The sequence below is a fragment of the Heptranchias perlo genome, chromosome 6 (assembly GCF_035084215.1).
Source record: "Heptranchias perlo isolate sHepPer1 chromosome 6, sHepPer1.hap1, whole genome shotgun sequence".
In the NCBI taxonomy this organism is placed as follows: Eukaryota; Metazoa; Chordata; class Chondrichthyes; order Hexanchiformes; family Hexanchidae; genus Heptranchias; species Heptranchias perlo.
This window is the reverse complement of record NC_090330.1, coordinates 27,536,681-27,556,209: the sequence shown is the minus strand read 5'-3', so window position 1 is coordinate 27,556,209 and position 19,529 is coordinate 27,536,681. Positions and strand designations below refer to the sequence as shown.

Here is a 19,529-nt window from a genome sequence, read left to right as displayed (position 1 = left end):
TGAGGGATGTTAAAGTTCTGTCACCAGGAGTTTGCGGGGTGCCTGTCTCGACATCTCCAACAGCCAGGCACTTCACTGTTCGACTAATTTTCAAGGCCTCCTCCCCTGCCTCTGTAAGGGCCACAATTTGTGGAGGCCCCCCTCCAGTCCAACTCCTCTCCCTTGCATTTTGTGCTCTCTTCTCCTACAAGAGGAGAAAGTACAGACGTGTGAGTAAGGGTGGCGGGGTCACCCGATGGATTCATTGCTCTGGGTCAAGGTGACAATGAATGAGATGCGTCAGAGGGTGACTATCAGACAGGTTGATCACATTGCATTAGGATTGAGGTGAGTGGGAGAAGTGGGTGCACAAATGGAGGGGAGGGTGAAGAAGTGCACAAAAAGTGAAGGTAACTTGACACTGAGCCTTAAGTGGGTGTGAGGAGTGATGTGATGGAGTAGGCTTTGCAGGGCAGTGTGAGGCGGTGGGGGGGGGTGGGAGGGGGTAATGTTCACTACAGATTGCAGGTGAATCAGTAACTGTACTCACTTTTCCTGACCTGGTTAGGCCAGTAAATCGCTTCCTGCACTGCAGCCACGACCGGGGCACTGTGCTCCTGCTGCTTACCTGTTCTGCCACCTCCAGCCACGCCTTCTTGGTGGCAGAACCAGGTTTCTTCCTCCTGTCAGGTGGTATAGCACCTCCCTCCTGTTTCTCACAGCAGCCAGTAGTATCTCCAGGGTGGCATTCGAGAACCTGGGTGTTGCCTTTCCTCTGTGACGTTCTGTTCTGCTTTTTACTCCTTTCGTCTTCAAAATGCATTGCTGCATTGGCCCTTTAAATCGCGTAATGCAGGTGCGCAGTACGCCCGCTGCGCAGCTTGAGGACGCAAAACCTGGAAGTTGAGTTAAGTGGCTTCAATTGAGCCGTGATCACTCGGGAATACGCACAAAAATTTTTCCCGGTTTCCCACCTGCTTATTGACGCCCCCCCCCCCCCCCCCACCCCACTGAGATCCCGCCTCATCGTTAAAATTTAGGCCAAATAAATCCTGCAGCAAATATAAGCCTGAATCTCCATGTCTGAAGGCGATGAAGCCATTTTAGTGGTGACTGCACTAATTATGTACAGCTACTGCTGAATTGCTAGAATACAATTTTCTGCTTTTTGGCATGGTATTTACTGTCAATTGTAAATTAAGCCATAAAATGAAAACATTTTCATTGTTTTAAGTAACTTGACTCACCAAAAATTACATTGTTGACCTCTATAACTTACAATCTACCATCAGTCAAAATAGCATCTTACTAAATGAACCAGACAATCAAGATGTACAAACCAGGAACACAAATTTATTGTAAAAGAGCTGTAGAGATGATAACTCCACCATACCTCTCTGTCCATGGACATGCTATGATTCCACCATACCTCTCTGTCCATGGACATGCTATAACTCCACCATACTCCACCATACCTCTCTGCCTAAGGACATGCTATAACTCCACCATACCTCTCTGCCTAAGGACATGCTATAACTCCACCATACCTCTCTGTCTATGGACATGCTATAACTCCACCATACCTCTCTGCCTAAGGACATGCTATAACTCCACCATACCTCTCTGCCTATGGACATGCTATAACTCCACCATACCTCTCTGTCCATGGACATGCTATAACTCCACCATACCTCTCTGCCTAAGGACATGCTATAACTCCACCATACCTCTCTGCCTATGGACATGCTATAACTCCACCATACCTCTCTGTCTATGGACATGCTATAACTCCACCATACCTCTCTGTCTATGGACATGCTATAACTCCACCATACCTCTCTGTCCATGGACATGCTATAACTCCACCATACCTCTCTGTCTATGGACAAGCTGAAAAGCAGTTGTAGGATTTCAGAAATGTGTTCAATGACATCAAGACCACATTCAAATGCCAGACTTGTGGAGGCACCAGAGAAGAGCCTCACACTCTTAGATATGGTATCTACAAAGAAGAGTTTGGTCAATTTTTTTTCCATGCAGTTCAAGACAGGTTATAAATATCATTTCCATCGCTATCTAAAAATATCAGCACTGCAACTGATTTGTCATTTTCACTGTGAAATGAAAAGAATTCTGGAATATATTCTCCAAAACACACATGAAAATCCTATAATCTACTGTAATGAAAATGACATGTGACTTATTCAGTTCTTAAACCAGTGAGAATAATTATAAAGGGATGGAATTGCAGAATGCAATCCCCAAAACAACGTTGGTGCCAACCAGGATACAATGTAAATGGCATGACTAACAAGAGAAAGATTAAAGAGTTGCAACACGGTTAAAGGATCTTTTAGAGCAGTGATGGCCAACCTCAGGCATGCCTCCTTCCAGAGAGTGACACGCCACTGGAGCAGCTGCTGGAGACTCGGGCTCCTGGGGAAAGGGTTGCGAGTGGCATGCTCTATCTTTCTGTATCAGTCGGCTCGGGTCAGTCGGTTGGTTGGTCGAGTGCGGGCAATGTGTGAAGCAGTGGCGGCATTACCCAGCGCCAAGGCCGAGGCCTGTCTCGGGCTCCATCACGAGCGGTGAGTGCCCCTTGGCTTTGTTTAATGCACTGCGCGGGTGGGCGGGAGTGCGGGCTCGGGCCTCACATGGCGGCTGCTTTGAGCATAGGGGCGACTTGAGTAGCTACTCCCCCTCTCGAGCAAGTGATGTCAACCTTTCTTTCCCTCTTCTCGGTAGCACAAAGCCCTCACCATGCAACTTCAGCAGTTGACTTTTATGAGTGAGTGGTGGTGTCAGATTTGTACTGCTTCCTTAGTTCATGGTGCATACAGTTTTTGTTTCATTTCCATCCTAACAATGTCTCTGAGTAAACCTAGCACATCCAAACAAAAGTATGAAGAAGACATAGCTATAACATAGCTGTGAGAGTTTAATCCTGCTTGGGAAGAACAATTTTTGTTCTGTATGACTGGCAAAAGAATATTGAGATAAAAAGTTGTACACCAGACGTGCAGATGGAAATTTTAGAAATGAAATATCATTCCGGGCTGCATGCAAATTCAAAGAATTGTGCGATTCTTTTTTTATTATTCATTTATGGAATGTGGGTGTCGCTGGCGAGGCCAGCATTTATTGCCCATCCCTAATTGCCCTTGAGATGGTGGTGGTGAGCTGCCATCTTGAATCGCTGCAGTCCATGTGGTGATGGTTCTCCCACGGTGCTGTTAGGTAGGGAGTTCCAGGATTTTGACCCAGCGACAATGAAGGAACGGTGATATATTTCCAAGTCAGGATGGTGTGTGACTTGGAGGGGAACATGCAGGTGGTGGTGTTCCCATGCGCCTGCTGCCCTTGTTCTTCTAGTTGGTAGAGGTCATGTGTTTGAGGTGCTGTCGAAGAAGCCTTGGCGAGTTGCTGCAGTGCATCTTATAGATGGTACACACTGCAGCCATAGTGCGCTGGTGTTGGAGGGAGTGAATGTTTAAGGTGCTGGATGGGGTGCCAATCAAGCGGGCTGCTTTGTGCTAGATGGTGTTGAGCTTCTTGAGTGTTGTTGGGGCTGCACTCATCCAGGCATGTAGAGAGTATTCCATCACACTCCTGACTTGTAGATGCTGGAAAGGCTTTGGGGAGTCAGGAAGTGAGTCACTCGCCGCAGAGTACCCAGCCTCTGATCTGCTCTTGTAGCCACAGTATTTATGTGGCTGGTACAGTTAAGTTTCCGGTTCAATGGTGACCTCCAGCATGTTGATGGTAAGGGATTTGCCAATGGTAATGCCATTGAATGTCAAGGGGAGGTGGTTTGACTCTCTCTTGTTGGAGATGGTCATTGCCTGGCACGAATGTTACTTGCCACTTATCAGCCCAAGCTTGGATGTTGTCCAGGTCTTGCTGCATGCAGGCATGGACTGCTTCATTACCCAAGGGGGTGCGAATGGAACTGAAGACTGTGCAATCATCAGCGAACATCCCCACTTCTGACCTTATGACGGAGGGAAGGTCTGATTCACCACTATATCAAAACTTGAAGTCGTTTTGGAAATTAGTACCACAGAATAACTTTCCTAGTTTGCATGAATTTGCTGTGTTTTATCCATAGATTCGCCTCAACCTACATTTGTGAGCAGACTTTTTGTACCATGAGTTGCATCAAAAATGACCACCACTCCATCTCAATAATCTTCTGCAACTGGCACGTTCAAAATTGAATCCAAATATCCACAATATAGTCAGGAGCAAGCAGGTTCAGAAGCCACATTAAGTATGTAAGATTGCCATGTTTAATTTGTAGGCCTAGTGACCATTACATAATTAGACCTATATTGGCCCTATAACAATTGTTGGAATTATTATTCTTTGTTTTATTCAGTTAAGATTGCCAAGTTAAAAAAATAGTATTATTCATAACAATATTGCAAGTGGCACACCTACACATTCTAGTTTCACAATGTGGCACTCCTTTGCAAAAGGTTGGCTATCACTGCTTTAGAGGGTCACCATCATAAAAGGAAGTTACTTGCATCTGGAAAATATAAATCAGTACTGTTATAAATGCAGAAATTGTTAAAAATTGCAATTTAGATTAGTTTAGTAGTTCTGCCCTCTAATAACTGCTGTTTTAGTCATTGTGCAGTAATGACTGTATTTAACTCACTAAGGAAAATGTTGAAGTACTGTAATTATAACATAAGTAGGCTAAAACAACATTAACACACAGATGATTCCAGCCATTGTTCTCAAGTCCACATTGATTTTAACGCATCCTTGATTTTATTTAAAAATGGGAGTATTACAGAAGGTTTGCTTTTCCCAAGTGTTCATAGCTTCAGTTATTTGGTGAACTAAGTGCTCCCAATTCTGCACATAGTTCAATAAATGTCCCAATTTCTTTAAAACAAATGAAATGTCAATCGGGGGCAATATCCGACAGAGGCAAGACACAAGGAGAGTTTAAAACAAACTTGTGTGTCAGTTTTCACAAAATCCCTTGTGGTTGGTCAGAGAACAACATTCTTGGATGGAATGTATGGTCAGAATACTGTAAAAGCTCATGATTTAAATATCTAGAGTTGAATTAGGCAGGTTTATTCACTATATTCTAGTTACAAAAAGTACATTAGTTCAGGATCTCAACTTTTATTCAAAATCCATCTGCCTGAAATATGGAGGTGGAGAATCTTTCCCTTAAAAAAATAAGATTGATATTCACTCACATTTGGAACAATACTAGATAATTGCACTCAAGAGTCTGGAAATATTGGAACATGCGTTTGCATCAACTAATGTTTAAGAATGTCCAAAAGGAGAGACTCTATGCTGTTTAATTGTTTCACAAATTAGACATATATTGTATTGTGGCTAATTTTTGAACTGCAATAGGAAAATTCCATTACTTTTCAGACAGATTTGGGATTTTCATTTACATAGGTTGTGCAGGTGGCTGACCGAATGACTAGTCCAGAAATTCCTGTTGAAGATGCTTAACCTGTTCAGATTGCATTGCGCTGTTTTGTATTTTAACACAGGCATTAGCTTATTTATTTTAAATGGATGTTCTCTGCTAAAACAGCAGACAAGGAAAATTCATATGAACTAGCTGAGCAACTGTGCCCTAATATCACCAACAGTAATTTCTAGTGTCAAATGATAAAAGTGATGGTAAATGATGTATACAGTTCAGAAATAAAAATAAGTTCATCAATGATCAGGCTTATCTCTACAAGAACTTAGAGTTGTCATGTCAGGGAATTAGGTAGAAGAATTGGTTAGGAGATTGTTCTTTCACCTCTATGCCGCTCAAATTTAACCCAGACTGATGGGATGGAGCGCCATCTTTTTAAGCAGTAAAGATCTTACACAAAATAAGTTTGGACAGTCTCAAGCCAGGTCCTAGTAGGTGCAACTATACAGCAGAAACTACCTGTGAGAAACTTTGGGGTTGAAATTCACCTTATGCAGTATCACAAAATGGGCAGCATAATCGGCCACCCGATACACACCTCACCCGCTATTCAGTTCAGAGCGCACAACGGGCGGATGAATTTCTCCCCAATAATTAGAGGGCTGTTTCTCCAAATGAGACTCAATAATTGGCAACTAAATTATTCCTAGTATCAGCCTATTGTTTGATGTACCATTTTGAGCTCTTCAATGTATAAGTGCATATGCTATTCCAAAATGGGTTACAGATAGTAGGTACATTTTTCTACCCCATGCTCCATCACAGATTGGCACAATGATCTTGGAAGAATTTTGCAGGTACAGCTCAGTAATTGTAGCTCAAAGATTGCATGGTACAGGTATTTCACGTCAGGCTATCCAACCATGGCACATGGAGTACAGTAACTTTTAATCAGTTACCACATATTTATATACTATAACAACAACAAAGTAATACAACGTATTATCATACAGTTTCACATTGACAGAAATGATTTGGCTCCTCATATCTCAGCCAAGATCTGTCCTTCAACCAATACCACCAAAACAGATTAACTGGTCATTTATTTCATTGCTGTTTGTGGGATCTTGGTGTGCACAAACTGGCTGCTGAGTTTGCTTATGTAACAAGTGGCTATACCTAAATAGTTGTGAAGCTGTTTGGGATATTCTGAGGATGTGAAAGATGCTTTATAAATGCAAATTCTTTCTTTCTTCTTTCATAAAACACAAGTAATATTGTGAAGTACGGTTACTTCAAAAAAAATCCAAAAGCCATAAATACTTCAACAACATTGGTTTACTAAACAGCCTAATCAGAATTATACCATTATTTCCAAAGATTTCACAAATAAAAACTAAAGAGTCATTTTTATTTAGAACTGTTACATAACAGCAAAAAATACAACATAAATAATGTGCACAAATAATTGCTCACTACCACCAATAGTAAATGTAATGCTCTTAAGAGGGCACGATATAAAATGACATAAAACATTAGCATCCCTTTTTCTATAAAGTTTTTGTTACAAAAAGTGCAAGTACTAAAGAAATGCTCATAACTAAACGTTAATACTGAATTAGTGATGCATACAGCACTATTCCACTTAATCAGCAGAGCCAAAATGGTCACTTTTTAGATTTTAGTCTCTCAATGCTGAAAAAAATTGATTGGCTTATAGAACATACCAAGCTTGAGAGTGTTAAGAGATATTTCTGCCCACTCATCCTTCTTTATCATAGTAAAATAATGGAAAAATTACAATTCTTCCATAATCTCTGATGTTCCCACACATTGCGCTGTGCATCCAAACATGACTTAGACTCACAATTAGCTCTCTATATTGTTAGTGTGTAAATGTACTAATGAGCTGAGTAAGTATTAATAAGACTGTTCACATTTGCACATATTTTGAAGCCACATGACAAGAAAATTTAAAAGTACTAGTTAGTTCCCTGCATTATATAACATCTGCCAGGAATAAAAGTCTAATATGTATTTACTGCACTAACAGATAGTATTGGTGACGTTTGAGACTTTTCTGGTTATTCATAACTTAGTATGCATTGTGTTAAACTATTAACTCATCTTTATAAGGCTGGTGCACATGAAAGTAAAAAGGTTAGTTCCAAGAAAAGAGAACTAAATATCCCCAACAAAGATTAAAGACAGTCGCACAGAAATATAGATTTATAAATTATATGCTTTTATTTCCCTTTTAAAAAAAAAAATACCCTTGGTAGGAGAGTAGCCAATATCAGTCTTTAAGGGTAAGGGTAGTCAGGCAACTAAAAACAACAAAAATGGGGACAAGGGATTGCAAAAGGAGACAAGACACGAGCAGTCAACTAATGGCATGCTGTATGGCATAGGACATACTCAAATATCAAGGGGAAAACAAAGCGATGCTTTGGAAAAGATCCATTAGGTTTGGGTAGGATCCACTGTTTTCTCAGTTTCTTGTTGATTTTCTTTTTTAAAAAAAGTCACATAGCTGCTCAGCAGTTTATGCTACCATGTCTGAGGTATGCAACCTGGCATTAGGGTTTTAGAGATAATAGACGGCTGTATCTTGATGAGGCCCTGCAATTTGAAACGTGCAATTTTGGATTAAATAAATGAAAAAAATTAAAGGCAAGATTCAAATAATGTAATATTTGCATATTAATGACATGAATGGTCTGGAGATTTAATACTAAAATTCCTCAAATGGAAGACAAATTTTATGTAGGACAAATCAGATAACCTCAGAGTATAAATTAAAGAATTGGGGACATTTCAGTCCTTTTTCAGAAAACTAAAAAAATCTTTTCAACAGAGAAGCATTTAACAATTGTGAAAATATACTACTGTCTGTAAAACTTTATTTCAAATTATGTTCATGTGGTCAAGATGGCTACTCAACTGTGTTACACACGGCATTCACCCCAATTGGTACATGTCTGAATTCTGAAGTGTCTGCATTAAGATATTCTCAAGCTACTTAAAATGATGAGTTCTTAATAAAAAAAAGCATTGCAACTTTTAAAAACTTCTGCTAAAGGACTGCACTGTATAACAAACTTTGCTTTTCTATACATTCCTATCATTTTGCCAACTATGCAAACTTGGTTGTTGAATACAATGGTCCCATGATAAGACCTTATAGCTAAGTAACATGGTTTCTTTCAAATTTGGTGCCCAAACCAAGTAGCTTCATTACTGTAATATACTAAATGACTTAACAATTTTGTAATTTTGAAGCATCTAACAAAGGAGTGTACAGAATTGTGGAATGTATCAGATGATAAATATTAGGGTACAGGGGGGAAAGAGAATGTTGTGAAATATTTTCAATATGTAGCATAGTTTTACGTTGTTGTAGTGTTAATTAATAATTTGACCAGCAATAAACAAGAAACGGAGGTGGGGGGGGGGGGGGGGGCGCAGTGGGGAGGGAGAAGTCTTACTTTCTTACTAACTGGTCAACACAATGAAATAGTTTGACATAACTTCATTTTGACCCAATATGTATCAGATTAGTTTAATTATTAGTGTATTAAAGTGCTTTAACTTGCATGCATTGGGTCAGGATTGATATAAAGTTGATTCTCAAGGCTCAAATTGATAATGTACTGTCTATTTAAGAACCAAAATGTGCAAAATTAATCTTCATAGTCCCATGACTTCACACAGTATATATTACTCAATTTCTTCCATTTTATGAGGTGCACTACCTAGAAGAACTACACTGAGCCAAACTCGGACATCCACGTCATATACTTTTCAAGATCTGAAGCAGAAACTGATTTGGAGATTTTCTTTAGAGACAGCTCAAAGTCATCCATGGTTACAGGCATTTGTAACTCCTCTTTGGACAAAGCTTTGATTTCTTCTGGAGAAAGGCCTTGAATTCGACGTCGCATTGCCATCATGGAAGCATCTCTAAAAGCAGTTAAAACAGTAGTTACAGAAATAAATTTATTTTTAAAGCCTCAGTTTCCATCCCATCTTCAGATTCTTCCTTCACCCCACTGCCACTCTTTCCATCAACTAGGATATGCTTGGATATTGACCTTTCTATGATCAATCAATACTATTCTGTCAGAGGCTGCATTTACTGGAATGGGCATGATCCTACTACTAAATTGTTTTCCTGCAGCCTACTAGGCACAGCAATCTATCCAGTAGTGAACTTGATTTTGTCTGATTACATTACTGTGAATTTTTGTCTGATTACGCTCCTGTGAAGTGCTTTGGGACATTTCCCACATTAAAGGTGCTATATAAATGCAAGTTGTAGTTAAATTCAAAGGACATAAATTTGATTGATTGTTGCTACTGGGATTCAAACTTGCATCTTCTGAATGGAGTACATCAATGTATTACTAAAGCTACTAGGCCATCCTTTATAGCTATCATCTTATATTAGTTTAGCTAAAAATCCTTGCCTGCAAACGTTTGTGATGTCCGCACCAGAATAACCTTCCATCTTCTCAGCAATAACTGTAACATCAACACCCAGGGCAACATCTACTTCTCGGAGATTTATTTTCAGCAGTTCTGCCCTCCCACTTGCTGTTAAGTCAAGAACAGAAAATTATTTTGCTTTTTAAAACAGCAACAAATTACAAAGCAATTCCAGAATGTAACTAAAGCAAAAAACATTTTGTTTAAATTGCTTGTCAATAAAGCTCAGGTGTTGACTTTAGAAAATATATTACACCATAAACTTCTGTTATTCGTGTACTAAAAATAATATAATCACAAACTGATTTGTCTCATATCTCAAGTAACTAAAAGTACAATAGCCTATTCACAAAGGACACTCCTTTTTAAGTGCACCTTTAAAAGCAATCAAGGAACTGTACCTGTGGGCAAAGAAATGTATACCCTTTTTTCCAGTCTCCTCCTTAAGGCTTCATCTATATCCCAAGGGAAATTTGTGGCAGCCAATACCATTACCATTCTTGAGGGATCCTCATTGTCTGAAGCACCCCCTACACCTGTAATAACAAAAAGTTACATTAAACATCTTAAACACAACTGTTACAGAAAAGTTTCTCAATATCTTGCTCGTCTAAAAATAAGAAATATTAATTTAAATTAAGCTGGTCACATCTATTAAATGGGGGATTGGGTTTCTGACTGCCGAATGATGTCTAATTTAGAAAAGTGCAGTGTTATACACGTGAGGAGGGCAAATACTCAACATACATACACACTTCAGGGAAAAGCATTAAAGCAGGTGAAGAAAGAAAGAGATCTGGGCATTCTAGTGCATAGATCGCTAAAGGTTCATGAGCAATGCCATGAAGCAATAGCTACAGCAAAAAGGGTGATGGGGTGCATTTATAGGACAATTGTCTATAAGACAAAGCATGCTTTTTTTTTTTGCATAGAATGTACAGTACAAAAACAGGCCATTCGGCCTAACAGGTTTATGCTGCACATGAGCCTCCTCCCTCCCTACTTTATCTAACCCTATCAGCATATCCTTCTATTCCTTTCTCCCTCATGTGTTTATCTAGCTTCTGCTTAAATGCATCTATGCTGGTCGCCTCAACTACTCCTTGTGGTAGCGAGTTCCACATTCTAATCACTCTCTGGGTAAAGAAGTTTCTCCTGAATTCCCTATTGCATTTATTAGTGACTATCTTATATTTATTGCCCCTAGATCTGGTCTCCCCCACAAATGGAAACATCTTCTCTACATCTACCCTATCAAACCCTTTCATTATCTTAAAGACCTCCATCAGGTCACCCCTCAGTCTTGTCCACTTTGGCAGGAGGAATAGAAAAGCAGTATCTTATTTAAATGGAGAGAGATTGCAAAACTCTGAGGTACAGAGGGATCTGGATGTCCTGGTACATGAATCACAAAAAGTTAGTATGCAGGTACAGCAAGTGATTAGGAAGGCAAATGGAATGATGTCATTTATTGCAAGGGGAATGGAATATAAAAGTAGAGATGTTTTGCTACAGTTGTACAGGGCATTGGTGAGACCACATCTGGAATACGGTGTGCAGTTTTGGTCTCATTTAAGAAAGGACATAATTGCTTTGGAGGCGGTTCAGAGAAGGTTCACTCGACTGATTCCTGGGATGAGGGGGTTATCTTTTGAAGAAAGGTTGAACAAGTTGGGCCTGTATACACTGGAGTTTAGAAGAATGAGAGGTGATCTTATTGAAACATAGAAGATCCTGAGGGGACTAGAAGAGGTAAATGCTGAGAGGATGTTTCCCCTTGTGGGAAAAACTAAAACTAGGAGCCACAGTTTAAAAATAAGGGGTCTCCCATTTAAGATGGAGATGAGGAGAAATGTTTTCTCTCAGGAGGGTTGCGAGTCTGTGGAACTCTCTTCCCCGGAGAGCAGTAGAGGCAGGGTCATTGAATATTTTTAAGACTGAGTTAGATAGATTCCTGATTAACAAGGGAGTCAAAGGTTATAGTAGGTAGATGGGAAAGTAGGATTGAGGTCGCAATCAGATCAGCCATGATCTTATCAAATGGCAGAGCAGGCTCGAGGGGCCGAATGGCCTACTTCTGCTCTTAATTCATATGTTCTCTTTTATAAAGAATTATTAAGGACTTAGTAACAGGGAACTTAGAAAATCATAATATGATTAGGCAGAATCAACACGGTTTTATGAAAGGGAAATTGTGCATGACTTAGAGGTGGTGCAACAAAGGTTCACTAGATTAATACCTGTGGAGAGAGGGTTGTCCTATGAGGAGAGATTGAGTAAAGTGGGCCTATATTGTATGGAGTTTAGAAGAATGAGAGGTGATCTCATTGAATCGTATAAAATTCTTAGAGAGCTTGGCTGGAGAGTCTAGAACTAGGGGTCATAGTCTCAACATAAGAGGTCGGCCACTTAGGATCGAGATAAGGAAAAATTTCTTCACTCAGAAATCTCTACCTCAAAGGGATGTGGATGCTCAGTTGTTGAGTATATTCAAGACTGAGATCGATAGATTTTTGGACACTAAGGAATTCAAGGGCTATGGGGATAGGGCAGTAAAGTGGAGTTGAGATAGAAGATCAACCATGATCTTATTGAATGGCGGAGCAGGCTCGAGGAGCCGTATGGTCCACCTCTGCCCCTATTTCTTGTGTTCTTAAAACAGCCTCAGCCTGTTCAGCCTTTCCTGATAGGTATAACCTCTCAGTTCTGATATCATCCTAGTAAATCTTTTTTGCAACTTCTCCAGTGCCTCTATATCCTTTTTATAATATGGAGACCAGAACTGTTCACAGTACTCCAAGTGTGGTCTAAACAAGCTTCTATACAAGTTTAAACACAACTTCAATTCTATCCTTCTAGAAATGAATCCCAGTGCTTGGTTTGCTTTTTATATGGCCTTATTAACCTGCGTCGCTACTTTTAGTGATTTGTGTATCTGTACCCCCAGATTCCTCTGCTCCTCTACTTAGACTCTTATTTTCCAAAGAGTATGTCCTTGTACAAGACCTTGGTCAGGCCTCAGTTGGAATTCTGTGTCCAGTTTTGGTCTCCTCACATGGTGGGTGATATTGAGGCTTTGGAATGGGTGCAGAGGAGGATCACTAGACTAATTCCCAATTTAAAGCATCTTAGTTATCAAGATAGGCTAAAAGAGCTGGGACTCTACACTTTAGAGAAGTGTAGACTTAGGGGTGATCTGATCGAGGTTTATAAGATGTTGAAGGTAATAGGTTATATTCGAGTTGACAGTTTGCTCCAATTAAAATAGGTTAGGGAGGACCTGTGGTCACAATTTTAAGTTTGCATAAGGCCAGATCTAGGTTAGATGTCAGGAGGTGGTTCTTTTCCCAGAGAGTAGTGGACCTCTGGAACAAGCTGCCAGCATGTGTGGCGGATGCCGATTCGCTGAATTCCTTCAAGCGAGAGCTGGACCTGTTTCTGGCTGGGGTGGAGATTACCTCTTACAAAAGGTAGATAATGCATAGAATTCAGGGCAAGAGTGTTCTCCTGGACTAGTTTTGATTGTCTAAGGGGTTGGAGAGGAATTTCCCGGATTTCTCCCCACAAATTGGCATGGTTTTTTTTAACCTGGTTAGTCGCCTCTCCCAGGAGATCACATGGTTTTAGGTGGGATGGGGAGTGTATAAATTGTGATACACAATGTATCACAACCATGTGGGACAGGCTGGATGGACCAGAGGGTCTTTTTCTGTCCGTCATTGTTCGTAAATAGTTTAGATTTTCCTTTGGTAACAGCAATAACAAAGCGTGCGTGTGTGTTAGGTCCATTTTACGTACATCCAGTCTACATCATCACCACTACCACCTTTTCCACATGACTGTGCTCCAAAAACATTGACCAGTCATCAACCATTTAAGTTAGTCAATGAACCTGGTGTTAATGTCGTGTTGAGGATGGGGAGAACAGAGAAGCAACTGCAAGTCATTGGTTTGTCTAGCTGACCAGAGTGTAATTACTTAGACAACAAACACTAATGCAAGCTCAATCTCCATGTAGTAAATCCAACACAAATACCACTCCCCACCCCCAACCCACCTGCAAGCAGCAGCATAGAATATGCCTTTAAATGCAAGAATGGAATGTGATGGTAAATACAAAACATGCCTGACTTATGCCATTTGTTAAAACTTTGTTTTTCCTCATTAGAAGTGCATTCATTGGTAATTGTTAACCCCAATTCTAGGAGTTAATAAACAGAATTTATGAAACAAATAATTTGCCTTAAATATCAACACAGAAGATTTTTTTTTTAAAAAAGTTGTGTCCAGAGGACAGGACAATCCTAAAATGACTATAAAATAGAGAAAGAAACTGAGCCCCTTAAAAACTGATAATGGTGATATTGTAAATGAATATAAGGAAATGGCAAACATGTTAAATAATTACTTTGCGTCAGAATTTACAGTAGAGGAAGAGGATAGCATGCCGGACACCCCAAGGAAACTAATTTTGAATCGGGGACGGGGACTCACCATAATTAACATAAGCAAATTAACAGTAATGAAGAAAATAATGGCACTAAAGAGTGACAAATCCCCAGGACCAGATGGTTTCCATCCCAGGGTTTTTAAAAAGGAAGTAGGTAAGAATATTGCAGATGCCCTAACTTCCAAAGTTCTCTCGATTCAGGAACCGTTCCTTTAGATTGGAAAATTGTACATGTCACTCCGCTATTTAAGAAAGGTGAGAGAGGGAAACCAGGGAATTATAGACCAGTTAGCCCAACAGCTGTTATAGGGAAATTACTTGAGTCTATAATTAAGGATAGAGTGACTGAACACCTTGAAAATTATCAGCTGATCCGAGAGAACCAGCATGGATTGTAAAGGGTAGGTCATGCCTGACGAACCTGATTGAATTTTTTGAAGAGGTGACCGAAGTTGTGGACAGGGGGATGTCTACGGGTGTTGTTTATATGGACTTCCAAAAGGCATTCGATAAAGTCCCTCATAAGAGACTTTTAGCTAAAGTTGGAGTTCATGGAATTGAGGGCAAATTATTGACCTGGTTAGGAAATTGGCTGAGCGGCAGGAGACAGAGTAGGGATAATGGGCGGGTACTCAAATTGGCAGGATGTGACTAGTGGTGTCCCACAGGGACGTGTTGGGGCCTCAACTATTCACTTTATTTATTAAAAACGTAGATGGTGGGATGGAGAGCCACATATCCAAAATAGGCAGCATTGTAAGCAGTGAAGATGGAAGCATAAAATTACAGAGATATTAATAGATTAAGTGAATGGGCAAAACTGTGCCAAAATGGATTTCAATGTAGGCAAGTGCGAGGTCATCTACTTTGGACCTAAAAAGGATAGATCAGAGTACTTTCTAAATGGTGAAAATCTCAAAAAACAGTGGAGGTAGAAGTTTGGAACTCTCTTCCGCAAACGGCAGTTGATCCTAGCTTAATTGCTAAGTTTAAATCTGAGATTGATGGATTTTTGTTAACCAAAGGTATTAGGGGATATGGAACCAAGGCGGGTATATGGAGTTAGGTCACAGATCAGCCATGATCTTATTGAATGGCGGAACAGTTTCGCAGGGCGAAATGGCCTACTCCTGTTCCTATGTTCCTATGAGCATATAGACAAATTTGTATATCTGGGTGGGACTATTTTAGAACATGGGAGATGTAGCAATTAAGCCAAAAGATAATGTTCAAATATTATGCACACTGCACTAATGCCTTTTACAGACAGAGAAAACATACCATCCATCTGAACAAGCAGCTCTGACTTGACTCTGCGGCTGGCTTCATGCTCATCAGATGTGCCCCTGCGACTACAAATTGAATCGATTTCATCTATAAAAATAGTTGTTGGAGCATAAAATCGGGCCTGAAGCAAGAAAAAATCATAAGTGCCACAGAATGCAAGAAGATATTACATTTAAAAAAGGTAAAACTTTGAAAGGACAGATTTGTGAAAGCATGTTCCTTCAAGACGGTTACGTGTAAAGTGGGAACTATTGATTACCAAGCTAAAGACAATCAGCTAATGATTCTGAAGTTCTACCATTTTACTAATCATGTGCTTTTACAGATTTATCATGGAAACTTTTGATATCCAATCATTTCAAAAGTACAGTACTAATCAAAGGACATGCAACAGCAGATTGTTCGGTTTAGCTGGTCAGGTGGTTCTAAGCGATTAAGATTTGCTTTTTTATATGTTGAGTAAAGGTTAGAAAATAGGTTTATAAATATAATCATTTACATTACTCAAGTGTGAAAGAAAGACTTGCAATTCTATAGTGCTTAATCACATCTCTCAGACATGTCCCAAAGCACTTCATATGATGCATTTCAAAGTAATTCAAAGACTTGTCGGCAAAAGTGGCAGCCGTTTTTCATGCAGCAAGATCCTACAAACAACAGTGAAATGAATGATCTTTTTTGGTGGTGTTGATTGAGAAGGAATGTTGGCAGAACACCAGGAACAGGCTGAATAGACTTTGTCAAATAGTTGCATGGAATCATGAGTGTTCCACTTGAACAAGCTTAACATCTCACCCAAAGGACGTCTTCTCCAACAATGCAGCACTCCCTCGGTATTGCATTCAAGTATCAGCCTAACTTACACCCTCAAGTTCTGAGCCAAGATTGACACCTGACTATGACCATTACTAATTTTTTCTGCGCTGAGTGCAAAGGGAAACTAGATTTGTAGCTAAATGGAACTGCCTACCCCGTCAAATAATTAGCACAAGCTAACAGAAGCTAGCATCCAAAGTCATAGCAAAGAAGGCAACATAACTTTCATGGGTTGCTATATCGGTTCTCCCAGTGTACTAATCACAGAAGTGTGGATGTGTGCTCATTGGGACTGGAGGATGGAAAGTGGGGGGGGGGTGAAGAAAATTGGGTTATTTGTGCCTAATCCTGCTTTTCTTAAAGTGCAAACATTGATTTTTACATTCAATTAAACTTGCTCTTTATTAATAAAACAGCAAGGAAATATATACATCAAAAGCAATTTTACTTACCATTTCAAATAACAAACGAACTAACTTTTCAGACTCTCCTCTGTACTTGGAAGTTAGTGTGGAAGAGGACACATTAAAGAAAGTTGTACCACACTCTGTAGCCACAGCCTTAGCTAGCATGGTTTTACCTGTGCCCGGTGGTCCAACCATTAAGACACCCTAGAATATATAATGCAGAATACCAAGAGGATTTTACTCAAAATTCTGTTCAGATGCAAGTACCACAAGTTTATTTTGCCAAAATTCAAACAATACCATTTTCTTTTCTAGCTCATTATACTCTTGAATGCAAAATGTGAGTGTTCAAAATGATTTGCTTAATCTCCAGCTCCAAGTAATGTTAGATTTCATACTGGAAATAAGAAATAACAAAGGGCAGAAAGTACTAGCGGGTGTAGTTTATAGGCCCCCTAATAGTAGCTATACTGTTGACAGGGTATTAATCATGAAATAATAGGAGCTTGTAACAAAGGTAATACAAAAATCATGGGGGACTTTAATCTGCATATAGACTGGCCAAATCATTTTGGCAAAGGTAGTTTAGAAGACGAGTTCATGGAATGTATTCGAGAAGGTATCCTAGAGCAATACGTCAGGGAACCAACCAGGGAACAGGCTACTTTAGATCTTGTGTAATGAGATAGGGTTAATTAGTAATCTCACAGTAAGAGAACCTCTGGGGAAGAGCGATCATAATATGATAGAATTCACCTTGAGTTTTAAAGTAAAGTACTCAAGTCAGAAACTAGAGTCTTAAACTTAAATAAAGCCAATTACACAGGTATGAGGGGCGAGTTGTCAAAGATAGATTAGGAAATTAAATTAGAGGGTTTGACAGTTGAAAAGCAATGGCAAACATTTAAAGAACTATTTCAATATTCTCAACAAGTATACATTCCATTGAGAAATAAAAACTCCACAGGAAGAGTGATTCACCCGTGGCTAACTAAATAAGTTAAGGAGAGTATTAGATTGAAAGAAGAGGCCTATAATGTTGCCAAGAGTAACAAGCCTGGGGATTGGTCAAGAAAGGATGACCAAAAAAATTGATTAAAAAAAGGAGAAAATAGAATATGAAAATAAACTAGCAAGAAATATAAAAACAGATTGTAAAAGCTTCTACAAGTATGTAAAAAGGAAGAGAGTAGCAAAAGTAAACGTTGGTGCCTTAGAGGCTGAGACAGGAGAAATTATAATGGGGAAATCAGGAAATGGCAGGTGCGTTATACAAATATTTTGTATCTGTCTTCTCAGTAGAAGACACAAAAAGCATACCAAAAATAAAGGGGAACCAAGGGGTAAATGAGAGTGAGGAACTTAAAGTAATTATTATCACTAAAGAAAAAATACTGGACAAACTAATGGGACTAAAAGCCGACAAATCCCCTGGACCCGATGGCCTACATCCGAGGGTTCTAAAAGTGGTAGCTGCCGAAATAGTGGACGCATTGGTTATGATCTTTCAAAATTCTCTAGATTCTGAAACGGTCTCAGTGGATTGGAAGGTAGCAAATGTTACCCTGTTATTCAAGAAGGGAGGGAGACAGAAAACAGGGAACCACAGGCCAGTTAGCCTGACATCGGTCGTCGGGAAAACGCTGGAATCCATTACTAAGGAAGTGGTAACAGTGCACTTAGAAAATCATAATATGATTAGGCAGAGTCAACATGGTTTTATGAAAGGGAAATCGTGTTTGAGAAATTTATTAAGAGTTTTTTGAGGATGTAACTAGCAGGGTAGATAAAGGAGAACTAGTGGATGTAGTATATTTGGATTTTCAAAAGGCATTCGATAAGTGCCACATAAAAGGTTGTTACACAAGATAAGGGCTCATGGGGTTGGGAGTAATATGTTAGCATGGATAGAGGATTGGTTAAGGATAGAAAACAGAGAGTAGGGATGTAACTAGTGGAGTGCCGCAAGATCGGTGCTTGGGCCTCAGCTATTTACAATCTATATTAATGACTTAGATGAAAGGACCGAGTGTAATGTATCCAAGTTTGCTGACAATACAAAGCTAAGTGGGAAAGTAAGCTGTGAGGAGGACACAAAGAGTCTGCAAAGGGATATAGACAGGTTAAGTGAGTGAGCAAGAAGGTGACAGATGGAGTATAATGTGGGGAAATGTGAGGTTATTCACTTTGGTAGGAAGAATAGAAAAACAGAATATTTTTTAAATGGTGAGAAACTATTAAATGTTGGTGTTCAGAGATACTCGGGTGTCCTCATACAAGAAACACAAAAAGTTAGTATGCAGGTACAGCAAGCAATTAGGAAGGCAAATGGCATGTTGGCCTTTATTGCAAGGGGGTTGGAGTACAAGAGTGAGGAAGTGTTACTACAGTTGTACAGGGCATTGGTGAGACCTCACCTGGAGTAATGCGTACAGTTTTGGTCTCCTTATCTAAGGAAGGATACACTTGCCTTAGAGGCGGTGCAACCAAGGTTCACCAGATTAATTCCTGGGATGAGAGTTGTCCTATGAAGACAGGTTGAGAATAATGGGCCTATACTCTCTGGAGTTTAGAAGAATGAGAGGTGATCTCATTGAAACACAAAAGATTATGAGGGGGCTTGACAGGGTAGATTGATACTTCCATCTCCGCGATATTACCCACCTCCACCCTTACCTCAGCCCTTCTGCCG

General features: G+C 39.8%; 1 protein-coding gene across 1 annotated transcript in view; it reads right to left on the bottom strand.

The window, feature by feature from the left end:
• Positions 1-6,772: 6,772 nt before the first annotated feature.
• katnal1 (katanin p60 subunit A-like 1) overlaps positions 6,773-19,529 on the bottom strand; it is a 42,022-nt gene continuing 29,265 nt past the window's right edge. The window contains exons 7-11 of the mRNA XM_067985990.1: positions 16,883-17,041; positions 15,609-15,735; positions 10,279-10,413; positions 9,859-9,985; positions 6,773-9,352 (exon numbers count right to left, since the gene is read on the bottom strand). Of these exons, the coding sequence (XP_067842091.1) occupies positions 9,154-9,352; positions 9,859-9,985; positions 10,279-10,413; positions 15,609-15,735; positions 16,883-17,041 (747 nt within the window). The 3' untranslated portion in view covers positions 6,773-9,153. The remainder of the gene's footprint in view (positions 9,353-9,858; positions 9,986-10,278; positions 10,414-15,608; positions 15,736-16,882; positions 17,042-19,529) is intronic.